The 19,021-nt window shown below is 35.1% G+C and overlaps 2 protein-coding genes across 3 annotated transcripts in view; one reads left to right on the top strand and one right to left on the bottom strand.

The window, feature by feature from the left end:
• The window catches only part of TMEM135 (transmembrane protein 135), a 240,207-nt gene that overhangs the window by 215,269 nt on the left and 5,917 nt on the right, over positions 1 to 19,021 (top strand). For both annotated transcript variants that reach the window (XM_082661045.1, XM_082661046.1), the window contains 6 exons: positions 2,168 to 2,209; positions 5,156 to 5,302; positions 7,794 to 7,863; positions 11,053 to 11,220; positions 16,369 to 16,432; positions 17,417 to 17,493. In XM_082661045.1, coding sequence (XP_082517171.1) covers positions 2,168 to 2,209; positions 5,156 to 5,302; positions 7,794 to 7,863; positions 11,053 to 11,220; positions 16,369 to 16,432; positions 17,417 to 17,493 — 568 coding nt within the window. The remainder of the gene's footprint in view (positions 1 to 2,167; positions 2,210 to 5,155; positions 5,303 to 7,793; positions 7,864 to 11,052; positions 11,221 to 16,368; positions 16,433 to 17,416; positions 17,494 to 19,021) is intronic.
• Positions 15,310 to 15,912, bottom strand: LOC309825950 (dihydrofolate reductase-like; the record flags this gene model as incomplete). The annotated part of the gene is made up of 1 exon (XM_082659838.1): positions 15,310 to 15,912. Exon 1 carries the CDS (start codon positions 15,886 to 15,888, stop codon positions 15,310 to 15,312), a length of 579 nt encoding a protein of 192 aa, XP_082515964.1. The 5' UTR covers positions 15,889 to 15,912.

Raw genomic sequence — 19,021 nt, 5'->3', positions numbered from 1 at the left:
TGGGCTCTGTTTTGTATAAATCTTTATGTTTATATCATACTTCTTACATTTAACACAGATTACAATAGTGTTTCATAGTTAGATTAGGGCTCAGACAATACTTTCGGTGTCAAAATGCAGGGCAGTATTACTATTTTAAAGTTTCTTTTTCTGGGAATAATTACTTTTTTGTCCTTTTGACATAGACATCTGACCCTCAATTACATTAACAGACCTTATACACATGAATGGAAAGAACAATAGCCCCTTTTGAATCCATGCTAAGACTTTATCAATATGAAGTGCTTCCCACAGGGTTCTGCTGAAAGAACCAAACTTCCATCATAATGAAATTGCAGATTCATTTGTAGATGCCCTTTTATATTTGAAAGCTACTTTTTGATGTTTGGTCTGCAGTTAGATTTATTGTTTAAGGTCACAAATATGCAATCATGACCAGACCAAGTTGTCAGAATCCTTTATCTATTCAGCATTGCACAAAGACAAATGGCTATCTTTTAACAATAACATACCAGAGCCAAAATTTGTTCCCAGTTGTACATAATCTTTTAATCAATCTGCTTTCTGTTTTCTAGTCAATAGACTCCCAGCCTAACCCCTCACCACCCCACCTATCTAGAAATTACTCAGTTATGGGTTTTAAATTACTGAGAAACACTTTCTTCAGATGGAAACAGATAACTTTAAGAATTTTAATGCTATAATTTTCCCATGCACGCTTTAAGTTTAACATATGAATTATTTTGCCTTTGTCCTCATTCTATACAGAGTAGATAATTATATAGTACGTTAGCTAAATTCTCTGGTTACATTCTCACTGTTAACATGACCACAAAGTAGATTATGTTGCTTAATTGAATTCTTAAGTGCTTTAAAACATCTCAGTGCACATGGATTAAGTTTTTCCCTGAGATTCTATATGTCCTCCAATAAAAATGTATATTTAAAATTTTTTAGATAGATTTCTTATATTTTTGTTCATTTCCTTTGTGACCTTTCATATAAAAGGCATACAGAAAGAATTGTCCAGTTAGATTTAAGGCTATACTTTTTGTCCGAGAATATCCAGTGTCTAATATTAACATATGTTAGAGCATCATTATATCACCAGTCTTTATAGTTTCTCCAAGGAATTTTGACACTAGATACCCAAAGATTCTCTAGTAACTTGATCATACCTATAGAGCAGACCATTAAGACCAGGATAGTAACGCCCCCATTTTAAAATCTTGTTTAAATACTTTTTGCAGATGTGAGAATCCCCCCCTCCCCCCTACCCCAGTTGCCATGTAGTTTGAGTCTTCCCCAGTTAAAAGGAATACACTGTTTTAGGAGGAGGTATAAGAGAAAACCATAACTTTTAAGTCAGATGAAGTCATTTTTTTGTTTTTCCTGAATTCTGACTACTATTTATTTTGTGACCTCAGGGAAGTTACCACATCTGGGGGGCCTCTGCACAGCTGTGGAGTAGAGAAACACCTATTCATAAGAGTTGTGGTATAATTGAATGAGACGACACATATAAAGGGCCCAAAACAATGCCCAGCAATAGTAAGCACTCAATAATATTTGGAATCTTCTCTCTGTGCTCTCCTCCTCCACCCCCTATTCCTCTTGCTACATTATCTGTTCTGATTGGGTTTACTCAGAAGTTAAAATTGTTAACTAAACTTGAAGCCTTTTTGTGCCTGCCAACTCTACATTGCTCTGCATCCACTGAATTAATAAATAGGGAGAAGTCAGGACCTTGAATTGACCTGTACATAATACCCAGCAGGTGTATGTGGTCTTTCTCTTCGCGACAAATTGCTCCCCCAGGGATTGGCTAGAATGAAGAATACTCCGCTCCCAGCCTTCATTTTAAGTCCACATGGATCCCTTAGAAGATTTACTTTAAATCTCTCTTCAACCTGCAAATCTGAGAATTGAGCCTTAAATTATGTTAATACGACATGGGAAGGCATTATCATTTTAATCATTTTGTGTAAGATGGCTTGTTCATTGTTTGTTGTTTGTTTGACCATTTGTACTGCTCAGATCATCGTCCTAAAAGAGTTTCACCTTTAAAAGAAAATCATTTTCAGGAAAAAATTTAATAGCTATTTAATACTACTACTTTATATCTCAAAACAAGTTATTTTATCATTGTAAATTTCTATTGTTTTAGGTGCAAAGATGGTTTGAAAGGATTTACATTCTCTGCACTTAGGTAAGTTGCATATTTTATTTATCTTTATGTTAAGAGAATTTACAAGTTTTTTTTAAAAAGTAATATCATCGTACATAATTGTAATAAATATTTATTGACTCCACTATTTAAGTTGCAAGCAATTTTAAAAGTCACAAAAGTGGCTTTGTGGACATTTCATTAACAGAGTAATTTGTTAATTTTCCCCCTAAAAATCAGTCAGTCAGCCACTATTTGGGGGGCCTGTTATGTGCCTTACAGTATGGGGTATTAAAGAAGATTACAAGAACTCTCTGTTTATGGAGCTTGGAAAGACAAAGCTACACATGAACAATTACTGGAAAATGAAGCCCTTAATTGTGTGGTACCAGATTACGGGCTTTGTTAGGGCAGGACTCGTGCATTGTCAAACACATTTTGTATTATAGGCTTCACTAGAGTCACCGGGGTCTTCTTTTCACCTCGTAGCCCATCTCTTATCACAGTAATTGGCACGTGGTCGATACTGTAGAGATGTTGGTTAGCATTAGTGTTGAATTTTATATTTCACCAAACATTTTCACATACATTAGGAAATTAAACTTTCTCTATTATTGAATAGAGTATTTTCGGTTGTGGAAATTCTTTGGTAATGATAACTAAATCATAACACACAGCAGTAATTTCTTCATGTCATATTTTTCATTAAAAGATCATGAAACTTATTAGAAAATAGCGTTTTGTTGTTGTTGCATTCACAGATTAAGTGAATTTTCACTTAAATCAAGTTTAATTAATTAAACTTAATTAAATTAATTACAGTTTAATTAATTAAATTAAGTGAATTAAGTTTCACTGAAATTAAGTTTCAACTTAAACTGAAAGTTGGTGACAAAATCAAAAGTTGGTTTTCCTAAAGAGAAAAACTCTGCCATTGTTCCTGCATCTTTCCTTAGACTCCCAGAATCCTTGCCAAAACTCAGAATGTGTCAGATATTTGCATATGTTTTCTTCAAATCCACTTATAATGAAGAGCTGACTTGGACTCTTTGCACTTAACATTTTCTCTGTGTTACAGGAAAATATTCTGGAAAAATAGTTATTCACTCTTGCTAGTTCTGTAAGATAATAGTGGAAGTTAGGGGAATAGAAAGAGTCAAGGAGAGAACCACGGGAGAAGAGCCAGTGCAGGAATCTGAAGGTAGACTAAGGCTGATTCATCGTAGTTTAAAACATAGTTAATAATGTACAAAGTTTGGTGACTAAGACCCCAGGCCTTAGAGTTAAACAGTTCTGGGTTCAAATAATTGCTGATATTTTTGACTGTGGACAAGATGCCTTTTCATGTTAACTGTCATGGAAAGTATGGTACCTACTTCATAGTGTTTTGCTATGAGGGTTAAATGATTTAATCTTTGTCCAAGGCTCAGTGCTGTGCCTGTCATGTAGTAAATGCTCAGAAAATGCTCACTATTACGATCTTCCTTTGCTAGGTATTAATTAAATATTTATTATGTGCCCGGCATAATAAATAACTAAATATTTATTATGTGCCAGGCACTGGGATATAATAACAAAGAAGGTATCTATAGTCTCACAGATCCCACAGTTTAGTGGGGCAGGGAAACTACTAAAAAGGTGCTTCCAGTACTGGGGGATCACTGGGCTGTGAGAGCACAAAGGAAGGATGGCTCACTCACTCCAGCTTGGGGCAGGGACAGCTTCTCCAAGGAAGTGAGCTCTAATCCGAATGGTAGGTCCTGGCCAAAATAGCAACACTTTCCTTTCAGTGTTAGGAAAGGTATGAGAGATATTGTATCTGTTCTAGCATAGTTTTACCTTGTTTATAAAGAGCACCATTCACACCCACGATTAGGAACCAAATTCTTTTGGACCAGCAGTTACCAAGGAGGCACAGCTGCCATCTGGTGACAAACAATCTCATTGCACGCCCCTTACAATTTGGTAAACTAGATGTTTTATCAAGTTTGTCCTAATGAGATGGGTTGCAATTGTTGATAGTAACAATTTTTCTCTCTTTTACGAGTATTTAAATTTGCCAGAGTTCCCATGTTCTAGAATTTTAGTGTAGTGTTATTGGTCTCCTGTTTTATCTATGTTTTGTGATATTTTCTGAAGGTTCAGCAAGCAGAATTGGCTAAGGAAAGCTTAGTTATTCTTTATAAGAGCACTGACTCTTATAGTGAAGGTGAAAACAGCAAAAATGAAAATTCTGATAAAGGATACTGATTGAGTGATATCTAATGGTTGGTAATGTTTTCTTTGTATTGTCTTTGGAAAAATATAGTCCAGTTTTGACGATAGAGGAATGGTGTCTTCTCCTGGATATTAGATTTTTCCAAAGAGAAGTAAGTAGATTAGAATAACATCAAATTTAAGATTTTCTGATAATGTGGGGAAGACACACAGACTCTTAACCACTTTCTGATTCTCATTCTTTAGTTCCCTCTATTTCTCATGTGCATATAGATGACCACCTACTGTACTGCAGCTGTTTTATGACTCAAAGTGACGTTAGGTATAAATTTAGAGTAAAAAAAATGAGAAATGCATTCAATTGTAATTGTTAGTACATTTTAGAGAAAATAATAGCAATTTTGTCATTAACTAGTAGATCCAAGTTAATAGTTCATCTGCCTTTTTGTTTGAAAAAACTTTTAAGTTGTGTAATACCTTAAAAAAGCGGTGACCTAAGTTAAAAGGGTGTTTCATCAAAGAGCTATGCTGTATTTGATTTTAAGATGCCTGCACTGTTAAATAAACAGCTATTAACATTTTCCGAGTATTCAGATTTCAAAAGCCTATTTTTTAAAGGATGACTAGTTTTATATAAATTGTGGAAAATATTATTTCAAATGATAAGGTACTGTCCACAGTGTATTTGTATATAAACAAAATCAGTTTATTTTCTCACTGATTTTCTTTTTTTAAGGGGAAAAATGCCTCTCATTGTGCTCTTTTCTTTAGGTTCATTGTTGGGAAGGAAGAAATTCCCACACATTCTTATTCACCAGAGGCGGCATATGCAAAAGTGGAACAAAAGACTGAGAAACATGAGGAAAAACCAAGAGGAACGAATATAATTGCTCTAGTCAGGAAGCTTGTGGATTCAGTGTGAGTTCTTTATCTTGATATTTTAGCACATTTTGTCACCATTTTATATAACATTTGTACCATGCCAAGGTATTTTTGTTTTCTTTTCAGGTAATAATTTTTTTTTTTTTTTACCAGAAACTGCATAGAGTTTTATAAAAAGGCACACGATGGCAAGTGAATGTTGTTTATTATTTCTAGCAGGACTATAGACCATTATCTGCCTTTAAAATAGTTTTACATGAAATCGAAATACTTTTCTATTTCAAACTAAGCAGAGTTGCAGGGGGCTAGAATAGGGAACTTCAGGAAACAGATTAATATGTGCTAATCGAATGTTTCAAGTGTGGAAAGGAGAAAGAAAAATTCCAAGAGAGATTTAAGAAGATATAGATACAATAAGGAGCAAAGTTTAAGTGAAGGATATTTTGCAAGAGTGGAAATTTTTAGGGCTTTGGAAATAAAATAAGAAATCTTTATTTGTATGTTATACAAAGAAGTCTATTTCATACAGATAAGTCTTCATTTGCATTTCAAATATTTAAGATATTTAAGAAAATAAATTTAAAGTTTTAAAATTAGAATACCAGCCAATAAAAATAATCTTGTTGTGCTATTTTAGAGAGTGTAGAATGAGGAGGCAGTATAGAAAGTTAGGGGATCAACTACAGGAAGGTGACGCCCTTTAAGAAATCTGAAGACCTGTGTTTGACTCATTTTGCCCCTCCTGGCTTTGGGACTTTGAACAAGTGATTTAACCACTCTACATCCCAAAGTCCTCATCAGTTAACTTTATTAAGGAGTGTTGCATGCATTAAATGAAATAGCACAGGAGTTTGCTTCACTTACACGAGCACAGAGTAGGTACTCAAAACTTTTACTGAATTTAAAGACTTCGTCTCTTCTTCTGTACACCACAGAAGAAGGTAAAAGGAAAGAAAGGGGTGGTAGACGGCAGTAATAATTGTGGTAGGGGATCCCGTTAATGGGAATCATGTCAACAAGAATCGTAGGGGAATGCAGAGAATGTGTGATGTAGGGGATCCCGTTAATGGGAATCATGTCAACAAGAATCATAGGGGAATGCAGAGAATGTGTGACGGGGGTGAATGAAGCCTTGGGTATCAGAGCTGATCGGGCCATGGCAGAACTTGTCAGAGTAGCCTCAGTGGGTCCATTGGTGTGAAAGCAGGTGCAGGATAATATAGAAGCAGAGCAGATGACATAGGAGACTGGCAGTCCAGCACTTGGGAAGCCATTTTAATGAAAGACTAGGAAAGATTAAATGACAGTGTAGTTGATAACAGAATTTAACTTCACTAGCAAAGAGAGTTTAATAATTTCTGTGTTAGTTCTGGTAGCCATGGCTGAGAGATGTCTTTGAAGAGGACACTTAGAAGTATGAAGAGTGATGGTTTACATAAGGCAGTCCTTCTCTGATTCACCCCTTTTCAGGCCCCTAGCTTTAATCACTCAACAACTTCGCATGACCAGATATGTCATATCATTCTAACGACATAAGGAATGAACTATTGCTGTCACCCTTGACTAGGAAAGGCTGCCTGTATACTCCAGCTGCAGTGCAGCATTGAATTTCGGAGGTCTTTATAATCAATTTGCAAATGGAGTTAGAGAGCTAGGATATCCCTCTGCAAGTTATTATCATAAACAAGAAAGAGTTAATGTGTTCCAACCATGAAGATAATTAATTAATTGTATTCTGAAAGAGTTATAAAGACTGCTTATTTTGGAACTGAACTCTTCAAAGAGAAAGGGGGAGAGTTAAACCCATATTAGATATTCTACTTACTTTTTTACGCCTGGAGTGAATAAATAGTCCTGGAGTAGACATACCAAATAACTAAAATAAGTGTGTCTTGAATAGTAGTCCTCCCAGCAGAAATGTTTATTAAACACTGGAAGACTAAGTTGTTTACGGTTAAATCACAACCTACTTTTGAATTCCTGCATGTTCTATTTCTATATTTATTTTAAAAACTGAATTTTAAATTCTAATACTATATCATGTTTCTTTCCCAGATGTTTTCTCTCAAATATAATTAAGTATAAATTCCTGTAACCTGAGCACATTCTCATTATGATTTTTGCTCAAGTACTGACGTCATGGATGATTTATGACCATTATACGCTACAATAAACAATTTAAAGCTTCCAAAAGATTTGGCAGAGTATAGAGATAACATATACATATTTTTCATATTTAGTCACAAATATTTACCAATATGGCTTTTCTGTTCCACATTCAAGTATTTTGACTGCAGTCACGTATTTTATACAGTGTGTCAAATGGTGAGCAGCAAAGGGAAAATAATCTGTTAGCTTTGCTTCTGTATGTCCTAAGAAATCAAAAGACGCACACATTTAGAAATGAGTTGATAATGTTTTCTCCTTTTTTGGTTAGAGAGTTTTAAGCAGATTAACACACACACACACGCACACGCACGCATACACACACATTTTAATTATATTAGTTTTTTTGGTTTAATTTCAGATGTAAGCATGGACCAAGGCATAGATGTTGCAAACACTATGAGGATAATTGCATCTCTTATTGCGTTAAAGTAAGTATATAAAATCTACTTTAATAACCACAGGGAATATGTATAGAAAAAACTTATTTATTAAAACATAATTTCAAAGTAAGTGGAAAAGTTGACAATCATTGCTATCATTCTTTGCATTTGACTTGAAGAATAAGACACTTGTGAGAAGTAGATAACAATTTAGCTTTTAGTATTCACTTACCAGATCCTTTGTTAAATAATTTTTACATTAGCTTACTTAATAAATGTAAAACTTGCAAAGTAGAAGGTGAAGCAACAACAACAAAAAAGAGAAAAAGTCACATTAAAATTAAAATTTGTACTTTGCAATGTATCCTCATTAGAATACATCTTAGAACAAGGCCCCTGGACTGTGCTGTGTGCTAGGGGATCAGCAGTCACTCACATACACTGCACAATCTGGGACAGTGGCATTTGGTTTTGGACTTGTAAAGCTGTTACATTTTTTAAGGCATGACGGTAACTGGAGCATGTCCACAGTTGTTCTACATTAAGAAAGTTAGTTATGCCCACTGACATAAATTCCCCACTCCCTAATATATTAGTGTACCAGGGCCGTGCTCTCTCCCCATCCCCCATCCCATGCCTGCCACTGCCCCCCATCCCCCATCCCACCAACTCTGAGAAGGAAGTTAATTTTCATTGCAGTTAGTCTGTCACAGGTGGCACCATCTGCTACAAGTTCTTTAGTTTTGGATGGTGCTCTAACAATCCTGATGCTTTAGAAATTTATGTTCTTTCTTACAACATCTGATCCCCACTTTACTGATGATGAGAAGAACAGAGTTGTACAGCACCCCAAAAGACAGCCTCCTGACCGTCCCTCTAGAAGGGGAGGGACTGTATCACATTAGTGCCTATGAATGTGAATGCCTGTGGCCGAGTGTTGTTGGTGGCGCACCCAGGCCAACACTTACCTTTAAAGTACTCAAAGACAGAACCAGGGGTAAAAGCAGTAGAGTATTTTTTCAGTTGTGAAGTAGTTTCTGACACACTCTTTCCAAATCTGATTTCCTGCCCCATTTTTAAAGTGGCAAAAAAGAAAAAAAAAAAAAAAAAAAAGAATGTTGCTGGCTGCCTCAAAGTCTACAAGCTCCCAGAGAGGGTTATTATTCCCTCCAATTGGACATAATTCTAGTTCAGGGGGAAACTGCAGGAGGGGAACTAAGAAAAGCATTTTGACTAAATTAGAGATATTTGAGAAATTTGGGGAGAGGAGAGGTGATATTTTAAAAAAAGTATACGAGAAAGTTAGTGAGAATTACTGAGCTATGAAAAAATGTAGTCATTCTTTCAAGCGTGTACCAGTACTATAAACTTGCTAATTTATGTATACATTGTTATATTATGTCCATGAATGTAGAATTATTTGGAGATTTGTGGGTGAGGAATTTATATCACAAGTATAGCAAAATATTTTGACAGTGCACCTCATTATTCCATGGACTCAGTTACACCTCATGTTAAATCATACCCCTGAGTGAATATTCAGATGAATTAACATTCCCCCCAACTCACTATACTCCATTCACATGAACTTTTTGTTGATACCTGCCAATCTCTTTTTTGGCTTTGTGCTTTTTGTCCAAGCTACCCAAAATGTTTTTCTCATGCCAGCTCCTTCTCTTTTGTGTCTATTTAAACGTCACATCCTCAGTAGCCTTCCCTTACCACTCAGTCTAATATAGGATGCCCTGTTAATTTCTTTCCCAGTGCCCTGATTACTTTCTTCTCAACACTTATTGTAATCTGTAATTACTTTATGTTTATTTGTTTACTGATTTTCTCTTCCTCTAATGAGCATGGAAGCTCCATGAAGGCAAGAGCTTTGTGTCCTCAGTACTCTATCCCCAGCATCTAGTGTGATGAGCAGCACATGAGAGGCATTCACTGAATCTTTCCTGAATACATGAAAGGGTGAATTGATGGAAGGATGAATAGATCTCTTGAAAACAGTGTGAAATGATTGAACATGAGTGTGATCTTTGAACCCTTAGGTTAATATTATGATATTATCAGATACAGGTGTGACCACCTCATGCATTAAACAAACACTAGGCAGTTTCAGTTAAGCAAATGCATGATAATTCATGCTAATTGTTTGGACAATTTAATTTTCATGTTTTAACCAGGTATTAGGTAGTTTCAGGTAAATTAATGAATGTTTCTTCATAGTAACTCAATTTTTTTTTTTTAAAAATAGAAGGCAGCCATACCGAAGATACAAACCTGACCTTTGAAACTTAGCAGCAAACACTGCTAAGAATGTAGACGTTTTTCCATTCCAGTGGGGGTGAAAGAGGAGGACGATGGGAGATCAGTATTACAGTGTATTGGCTGAATCATGTATAAAATACTATTCTTTTTGATAACATTTTGTTTTGAGATGACTGGAATTTTTCAGTCTCTCACCATTAAGTGACATCAAACTTCATTTTCCTAAAGAGTGAAATGAAATTGACCAACATTAGTCATCCTTTCCTCCCTTTTACACTGTAGATAGTTGCAGGTAATATGGAGAAATGTTGACAGCAAATGTGGATTTGTGGCAAATTTGCTTTCTCGGGTTTTCTTTAGTTTACCTTAAAGCTGCCATTCCCTAGAGATGTTTCAGCTTGACACATTGAGCACAGAAGTAAAAACCTAGATAGAATTATTTCTTTTCCTGGAAAATTCTTTAAACTTGATTGTTTAAATAGTTGACACCAAAGGTCTAAACAGATAATACAATTATTTTCTGTCAAAAGAATCTCTGTTCAAACTAATGATTAAGAGACATTTTCTGTTAAAATTTCCCAAAGCATTTGGTTTTGTTAACTATTTTTTTTGGAATTGCAGTGCTTTTGTTTCTAAAACTATTTGTGGTTTAGGGATTATAAATCCCAGTTATGTCAACAAAATGCCAAGAAGTAGAAGTTTGGTACATAGATAGACTTGGCCAGTGCTTGGGAGACTTTTTAAGACTTTGTAAATCATAGAAAGTATGTTTGCTGCAAGATTTCACGCTTATTTTTAAGGCAATTGTTTTAAAATTGTTTGAGGTTTAGGACTTAATTTTGAAAATGGCTGCGATATAAACTTGTCTTAATATTTTTAGTTCCGTTTTGATTCTGCAACAATAAAATTTACATCTATCTGTCTTCAAAATTTGGTTGTAAATCAGAATTTCCTCCCAATTTTCTCTAGGGTTTTATCAGAATGTTTAGCGTGGGATACTTGATCCAGTGCTGCCTCCGGATTCCCTCTGCATTTAGGCATCTGTTTACACAGCCATCCCGGCTATTTTCTCTCTTCTACAATAAAGAAAACTTCCAGCTCGGAGCTTTTCTGGGCTCTTTTGTTAGTATATACAAGGTAAGGCTTTCAGAAGAGGAAAGAAAAGTGGGAAATAAATAACATGGCTATTGTTAAAATGAGATATGGCCTTAGCTCATCTGTTTTGTTTTTTTTTTCCCTACGCGGGCCTCTCACTGTTGCGGCCTCTCCCGTTGCGGAGCACAGGCTTCAGACGCGCAGGCTCAGTGGTCATGGCTCACGGGCCCAGCCGCGCCGCGGCATGTGGGATCTTTCCCGGACCGGGGCACGAACCCGTGTCCCCTGCATCGGCAGGCGGACTCTCAACCACTGCGCCACCAGGGAAGCCCTGTCATTTTTTTTAATACTTCTTTCTGTAGTATTCATAAATATCTCATCACCAAATATGCACATTATGTTGGGAATAGAGGCTGGAGATATTTCTTCTCTTAAAGCTTGAAAGTGTAGATATATTTGCATTTATACATAATATTAAAGATTTTCAAAAACTCATTTTCTTTTCTTCAACAATGTAGTCACTGAGAAAATATGAACTTCCTGATATTTCTACCATCAAAAGTGATGTATCTATTTGTTTTTTCTGAATAATTTTACTACCTGATTATTAATTTAAACATTTTCAGACCCTCCTAGCTGATATCAACCTTTGATAGAAAAAGGATTTTCTCTTGTAACTGATATAAGCAATGACTTATTTTCCATCTCCCACTCACTCACTCTTTCTACTGTACTCTCTCAAATAAACAAAGTTAACATTCTTCCACCTCCTTCTGCATGTTCCTATAAATGTACCCACACATATATAATAAGCACCTACCTAAACACATATATAGGGATCATCTGTGACATAACACTCTGCAATTTGAAGTAATGGCCTTTTGTTTAATGGGAATCACTAATATCTAAATCATATTACTGACATATTTTATTAAACATCTAAAATTGATATTCAAAATTTAAAGGTAAAATGTGTTAACTAAGGTTGACCTGTATGCATGTGCATGCATGTGTGCATGTGCACACACACAGTTGTTAAAAGAAAATGCTGGGAAAAACTGAACTCTGGAATTATTTTGGATAAGATGGCTGTGTTTCATTTTATGATAAAGTTTACCTATAAAAGGTAGATGTGGAGAAAGTATTTTGAAATGGAAAGGAAAGAGTGGCAAACTATAAACTATAGTTAATTAATCACTTGTTATGAAATATTACTAACACTGAAAACATTTTCAATATGGTTTGACTAGGAAGCATTACTTATATCTTTGAATATATACAAGAGTTAATAGGGCAGAATATTAGTGATAATATGTTTATATTCACATTCTTTTTCATTTCTTGTGTCATAGAGTTTGTATTTACTCTTAAGATAAACCCTTAAATATTTATATGTGGATTATCTCCAACATTTTTAGCCCAGGTTTGTTATTCTCCACCATCCAGCATATCTGCGAGCCTAGGCTTTTTTGTTTGTTTACATTTTTGCTACTTATTTGCTTAGGTAATATAAACTAATGGTAATTAAACTAAGGAAAATGCAACTGGGTCAGAAAATCTATTATAAAAAATATTCATACAGCATGTTCCAAAGCCATATGTGATTTCTGAAAAATTTATCAATTTTTTGCATCTTCCTAAGAATGTAATTAAGAGAAGGTCAGGCAAACAAACCTTATTTCTTCTGTGTCTTCTTGATGAACTGACCCTTTTTCCATTTTGTAATGTTCCTCTTTATCCTGGTAATATTCCTTGTTCTGAAGTCTACTATGTCTACTATTAATATAGCTACTTTTGATTATATTTGATGGTATATTTTCCTTCTTTAATCTTTCTGTGACCTCAGTTTAAAGGTTGGTTTCTTTTAGACCACATATAGTTGGTTCTTACTTTTGTATCCAGTTTGGTAATCACTGTCTTTTAATTGGTGTATTTAGACTCTTTACATTTAATATAGTTATTGATATGGTTGAGTTTATATCTGTTTGTATCTACTTTCTTATTAGTTGTTTCATATTTGTTCCATGTTTTCTTTGCTCCTCTTTTTTTTTTTGTCTCCTTGATTTTGGGGGTATTTTTTATGTATTTTAAATTTATATTAATTTTTTTGTATTTTTTATAATCTGTCATCACTATTGACTTATTATTTATATGTCTTTTTAAAATTTAGTGACTGTCTTAATATTTATAATAAACATTTTTAATTTATTGGTCAATATTTTCAAATAATATTATACCACTTCAGTATAGTGTAAGAATCTTACCACATCATACTTGTAATTCCTCCTTCCCATCCTTTGTGCAATTCATTTATCTTTTCATATGTTATAAACCCCACAATATGCCGTTGCTATTTTTGTTTTGGACCAGGAGTCAGAAAACTTTTTCTGTAAAGGGCCAAAGAGTAGGTATTTTAAGCTTTGTGGAACATATGGTCTCACTCACAACTATTCAGCTCTGATGTTATAGTGTGAAAGCAGCCATAGACAATATATAAATGAATGAGCATGGCTGTATTCCAATAAAAATTTAGCACACTGTATTAGAATTTCATATAATTTTCACATGTCACAAAATATTATTGTTTTTTATTTTTATCCATTGAGAGGTGTAAAAATATTCTAGCTTATGAGCCATGTAAAAACAGGTGGCAGGCTAGATTTGCCTAGTGGGCCATAGTTTTCTGACCACTGCTTTAGACAGTTGATTCATTTTTATAACAATTAAAGGTAAGAAAAACATGTCTTCTAAATTTACCTTTATTTTACCATTTCCAGAGCTCTTCATCTCTTTTTTTATACCTAAATTCTTATCTGGTATCTTGTTCCTTCTGCCTGCAGAACGACCTTTAACATTTCTGGTAATGCAGGTCTGCAGGTGGTGCATTTTCTCAGCTTCTGTCTGTCTGAGAGAGTCTTTTTTTTTGTTTTGTCCCCCCCCCCACATTAACATTTATTAAACATTTTGAGTATTATACACAATTTGCTTCTTTTGCTTAGCAATTTTTGGCGTTTTTCTGTCAGTACTTCGTCCTTTTTAACTGCTGCAGATGTTACATTTTATAGACATATTGGTTAGTTATTTCTTATTTATCAACATTTGGGCTCTTTCCAACTTTGAAAAAAAATGTTGCAACAAATATTCTTGGGTCCATTTCTTTGTTCAGGATTAATTTCTAGAAGTGCAAGTTCTGGGTCCAAACCCAGAATATTTTGAATATTAATTGATATTGCTAACTTACACTCTAAAAAGTTTGTCCCAATTTATAAGACAGAAAATGCTCTTTTTTTTTTGGATACTTAATCTAAATCTTTGCTTAACATGATGGGTAAAACATTTTTTAATTTTCATTTTTTAATTCTGTGAAGTTTAGTTTCTAACTTACTAATTTTGGTTTCTAGCAATATTCATTCTCAATTTATTACCTCCTTGAATTTTTAATTTTAGCCATTATGCTTGATATTAGATTATTCTTTTTTGTAAAGAGCAGCCACTTCTTGTTTTATCATTGTAACATCTCATGGAATCTCACTGAAGATCAGAAACAAAGTCTTTTAAGGTCTCAGACCTTCTCTTTTAACCACCGAAAAGGTAGTGTCATACCTGCCTCTTTACTATCCGTGTGGAATATCCTGGCGTTCTCAACTTATTGACTCCCGGTCTGAGTGAACAGAATATTTTTCACAAGTGTGATATAGAGTAATTCACAGTCCCTCTTTTGATCTAATTTTAATAACTGAGTGCTAGCTCTTCTATTTATAATCTATTTCTGACCTTTGGACCCATCTGCCTAACTCCTAGCTCTATAGGCTCTGGTTTCAACTTATGCTACCAGGGGACTCTCCCACTTTGGGCTGTCTTGGTAGATATTCTACCCTAGGCTGGTGCTGGTAACCTATTCTTGACCCTTGATGGTCATTCAGGCAGTTTCAGCAAGAAATGTTTCACGAATGGTACCTGATACAGTCTAGTTAAGATTAATGGGGAATAAAGGTACTTTGCTTAGAAATAATTTCCATAGATCTAAAGTCAACAAAAGTCTTTACAACAAAAACTACATAATTTTTTGGGGGCGGGCGGGGAGGAGGAGTCTTGAAATAGATCAGAAATAGATCAGAAAACACTTTCATATTAACTGTTCTTTTCATATTCTTCAAATATGCCTTTCTCCTCCTGGACATCAGAAGGAACACCTGGATATTCTGGGAGAAGTTTACATTTTTCCAAATCAGTTTCTGGAAAAAATGTGTCACTTTCAAATTCCTGCATGATCCTTGTCACAAATAGTCGAAGATGGCCTGGCCTGTTCATGGCTTCCTTGTAAACTGAACTGTGTCCCACTATCCAAACCATGTCCACTTTATTTGTTAATTCTGGTTGCTCAATAAGTTTTAAGGCATCATCCAGACTTTTGGCAAGAAAATGAGCTCCCTGTGGAGGTTCCTTGAGTTCTCTACTGAGAACTATATTAATTCTGTCCTTTAAAGGTCGATTCGTCTCTGGAATGGAGAACCAGGTCTTCCTACCCATAATCACCAAATTCTGTTTACCTTCTACTGAAGAAGTTGTGGTCATTCTTTGGAAATACCTGTATTCATTCCTGAGCAGGGGCCAGGGCAGGTCCCCGTTCTTGACGATGGCTCGTCCCTGATCTTGCCGATGTTCTATGTTCTGGGACCCAGCAACGATGCAGTTTAGCGGACGAACCATGACAGCAGCAGAAAACACTTCCGAGCTAGCACGTCACACCGATATGGGGATTACCCGCCAGCTTGGTGCGAAATTTCTGAGAGAGTCTTTATTTCACCTTCATATTGAAAAATGTTTTCTCTAACTATAGGATTCTGACTTGATAGAGTTGTAGCTTATCCAGCTTTTTCTCCTTGTTAGAATGGGAGTGATACTTTTCCCGGCATTCTACATCTAAGCAAAAGTAGAATTTTTGAATTCATTTTGAAAAATCATTACAATGAAAATTTTATGTATAATTTCTTAATAGGGTCTATCCAAACAGTAACGTTATAACAGGTTACTGTTCATAATTTTCCCAATCATATATTCAGTTTGATTTAAATAAGATCACCAATTTGCCTCCAAGGTCAGCTAATGACTCACCCATTACAGATGTTACATGCATTTTTTTCCTAGAACTGAAACAACTGAAGTCATTGTATTTTCTTCTTGATACAGGGTACTAGTTGCTTCCTGCGCTGGGTCAGAAATCTGGATGATGAACTGCATGCCATTATAGCTGGTAAAGCAATGATAAAATACATATATTACTATTGCATCAATCAGTAGTAGGAATGAAGCAGACATGGTTTTCAGATTCATCTGATTTCTTTGTATCTTCCCTTCTCTGTAATAGAATCCCCATTAAGGCACTAGTACAAACATTTTGTATTTGTGAAGTTTAACGTATCAAGGCTCTCTTGCCATCTGATGTTTTGGGTTGGCAATATAATGACTCGGGTATCTGTCCTGCTACAGGCCAGAAATTCTAGGGAAAATGTGTCACAAAAGAACATAAAGACTTAAAATATTATATAAGTGACTAGTGGAAGTGCAGTTAGATTTCTTAAAATATTCTGATTTTACCACTGGCAAGTGATGTATTTTTTAATAATAATTTTTTTAGGAACTCAAGTAATTTTATAAAAATAAAAACTAAACATTTTCTGTGAGTTCAGTATATGTATTACTTAAGTTAAATAGACAATTTTTCAGATATGTATTAGTAATAGCCCTACTATTAGTATTCCAGGCCTCCTACCACCTTGGTTTTCCATTTATAGAACGAAAGCAATGGAGGGAAGTGTGATGACAGCACTAAACATAATTTGAGCTGTTAGGAGAATAGATGAATGACTATTTCCACTTGAGATCAGAAATGGTACCAGTAACCTTTAAAAAATTATTTTAAAAGATCATTGTATTTGGCAAGACCACTGCTGTTTTTAAAAGTTAAATTTAGAATGTAGTTTCTTGTGATATGTGTATCAGAACTGTGGTTCCTAACTCTAAAGGTCAATGTTTAAGTTTAAAAATATGTGATAATAAATAAGAATTCACCCCATTTTAATGTCATCACTTATATTACTGTCCTTGATTTTGTTGTGACAAAAGGCAGTGCCACAAATCAGTTCTTTCCTATTTAAGTGAATCAACATTTCTGAGTGACTTAATAACAAAGAAATACTTTGAGTTCTGATCAGTTTTGCCTTATTTGTTGTTTCAGGATTTTTGGCGGGAATATCAATGATGTTTTATAAAAGCACAACAATTTCCATGTATTTAGCTTCCAAATTGGTAGAGGTAAGCAAACATTTTTAAGCACATACAACCAAAGGATACAGAGCTTTTTAGCTGCTTTAGTAGTAAAAGTTTCAAAAGCAAATTCTAATCCTATAAAAGTACTTACAAAGTCAGTTCTCCTATTTCTTCTTTTTTCTTTGTGTTATTTTCAAATATACACAAACATAGGAGGAATAATGTGATAACCCTCATGTACCCCATCATACAGCTTCAACAGTTAACAGCATTTGGCCAATCTCCTTTCACCTATACTGCTCCAAACCCCCAAGTACCAAGTTATTTTAAAACAAATCCCAGAGATCAAATCACTTCATCCGTAAACAACTGAGGAGAAAGAGTCCTTAAAAAATAAAACTAAAGAATAAGGACTCCTTAAAAACAAACAAATCATGAATGCCATCAGGGTATAATCAAAATACATGTCATTAATTTTAAAAACCTGGTAATTCTTTATTATTATCGTTATCCAATTAGAGCTTGCATTTTCAATATTACCTCACAAATGTCTTTTGCAATCCCTTTGTTTTAGTTGAGATCCAAAGTCTCTTTTTAGTTTATAATAGTTATCCCTCACCCTTTCTTCTTTTCTTCCCCCTTTCTTTTTTTCCTTGCCATTTATTTGTTGATAATCTAGGTTATTAATTCTTTGGAATTTCCCACATTCTGGATTTTGCTGATTGCATCCTCACTGGTGGTGTTATAACATGTTCCTTTAACTCATGTATTGTCTGTAAACTGTAAATTAGATCTAGAGCCTTAAGCAAGTTCAGGTTCAGTTTCTTTTAGGCGGATGGTAGTGGCAGAAAAACTTCACATTTACTGTGTGTGTGAATTCCTATTACATCACATTAGGAAACACAAAAATGTCGGGTTGTCTCTCTCTTTTTTTTTTTTTTTTTTTTTTGTGGTACACGGGCCTCTCCCTGTTGTGGCCTCTCCCGTTGCGGAGCACAGGCTCCGGATGCGCAGGCTCAGTGGCCATGGCTCACGGGCCCAGCCACTCCACGGCATGTGGGATCTTCCCGGACCGAGGCAAGAACCCGTGTCCCCTGCATCGGCAGGCAGACTCTCAACCACTGCGCCACCAGGAAAGCCCCTGTCTCTCTCTCAACCACTGCGCCACCAGGGATGCTAAGACGGATCAGTGGGCTCAGTGTTGATAGAGCCAACATAAGGTTCCCCATCTTTTACCCTATTTTTCTAGCAGCCATTAATGACCAGGGTTTATTATTTCACTGAGGGTTGCAAAATCATCATAATCTACTATTATTGTTTCTTCTGCATTTATTAGTGGGAATTCTTCATAAAGAACTTTCCCTTTCAGCTGTTTGGTTACTGTGAGATCGTCTGTTCACAAAGTCATAATAAAGTGCTTGATTACTTCCCTTTACTTGCTGATGTTTGGAATGAGTTAGTCCCTAGCATCCTGCAAAGTTGACCTGTAAGTCTTTGTTGTCAGGTGTCTTTATGGAGTTTAAGGTATTTGATTTGTTTCAACCTATTGCAGTCATTATGCTCAAATTGCCCC

Source organism: Grampus griseus, assembly GCF_964374135.1.
Source record: "Grampus griseus genome assembly, chromosome: 8".
Lineage (NCBI taxonomy): Eukaryota > Metazoa > Chordata > Mammalia > Artiodactyla > Delphinidae > Grampus > Grampus griseus.
Note: the sequence above shows the minus strand (reverse complement) of the source record. Positions and strands in the feature narration are given on the sequence as shown.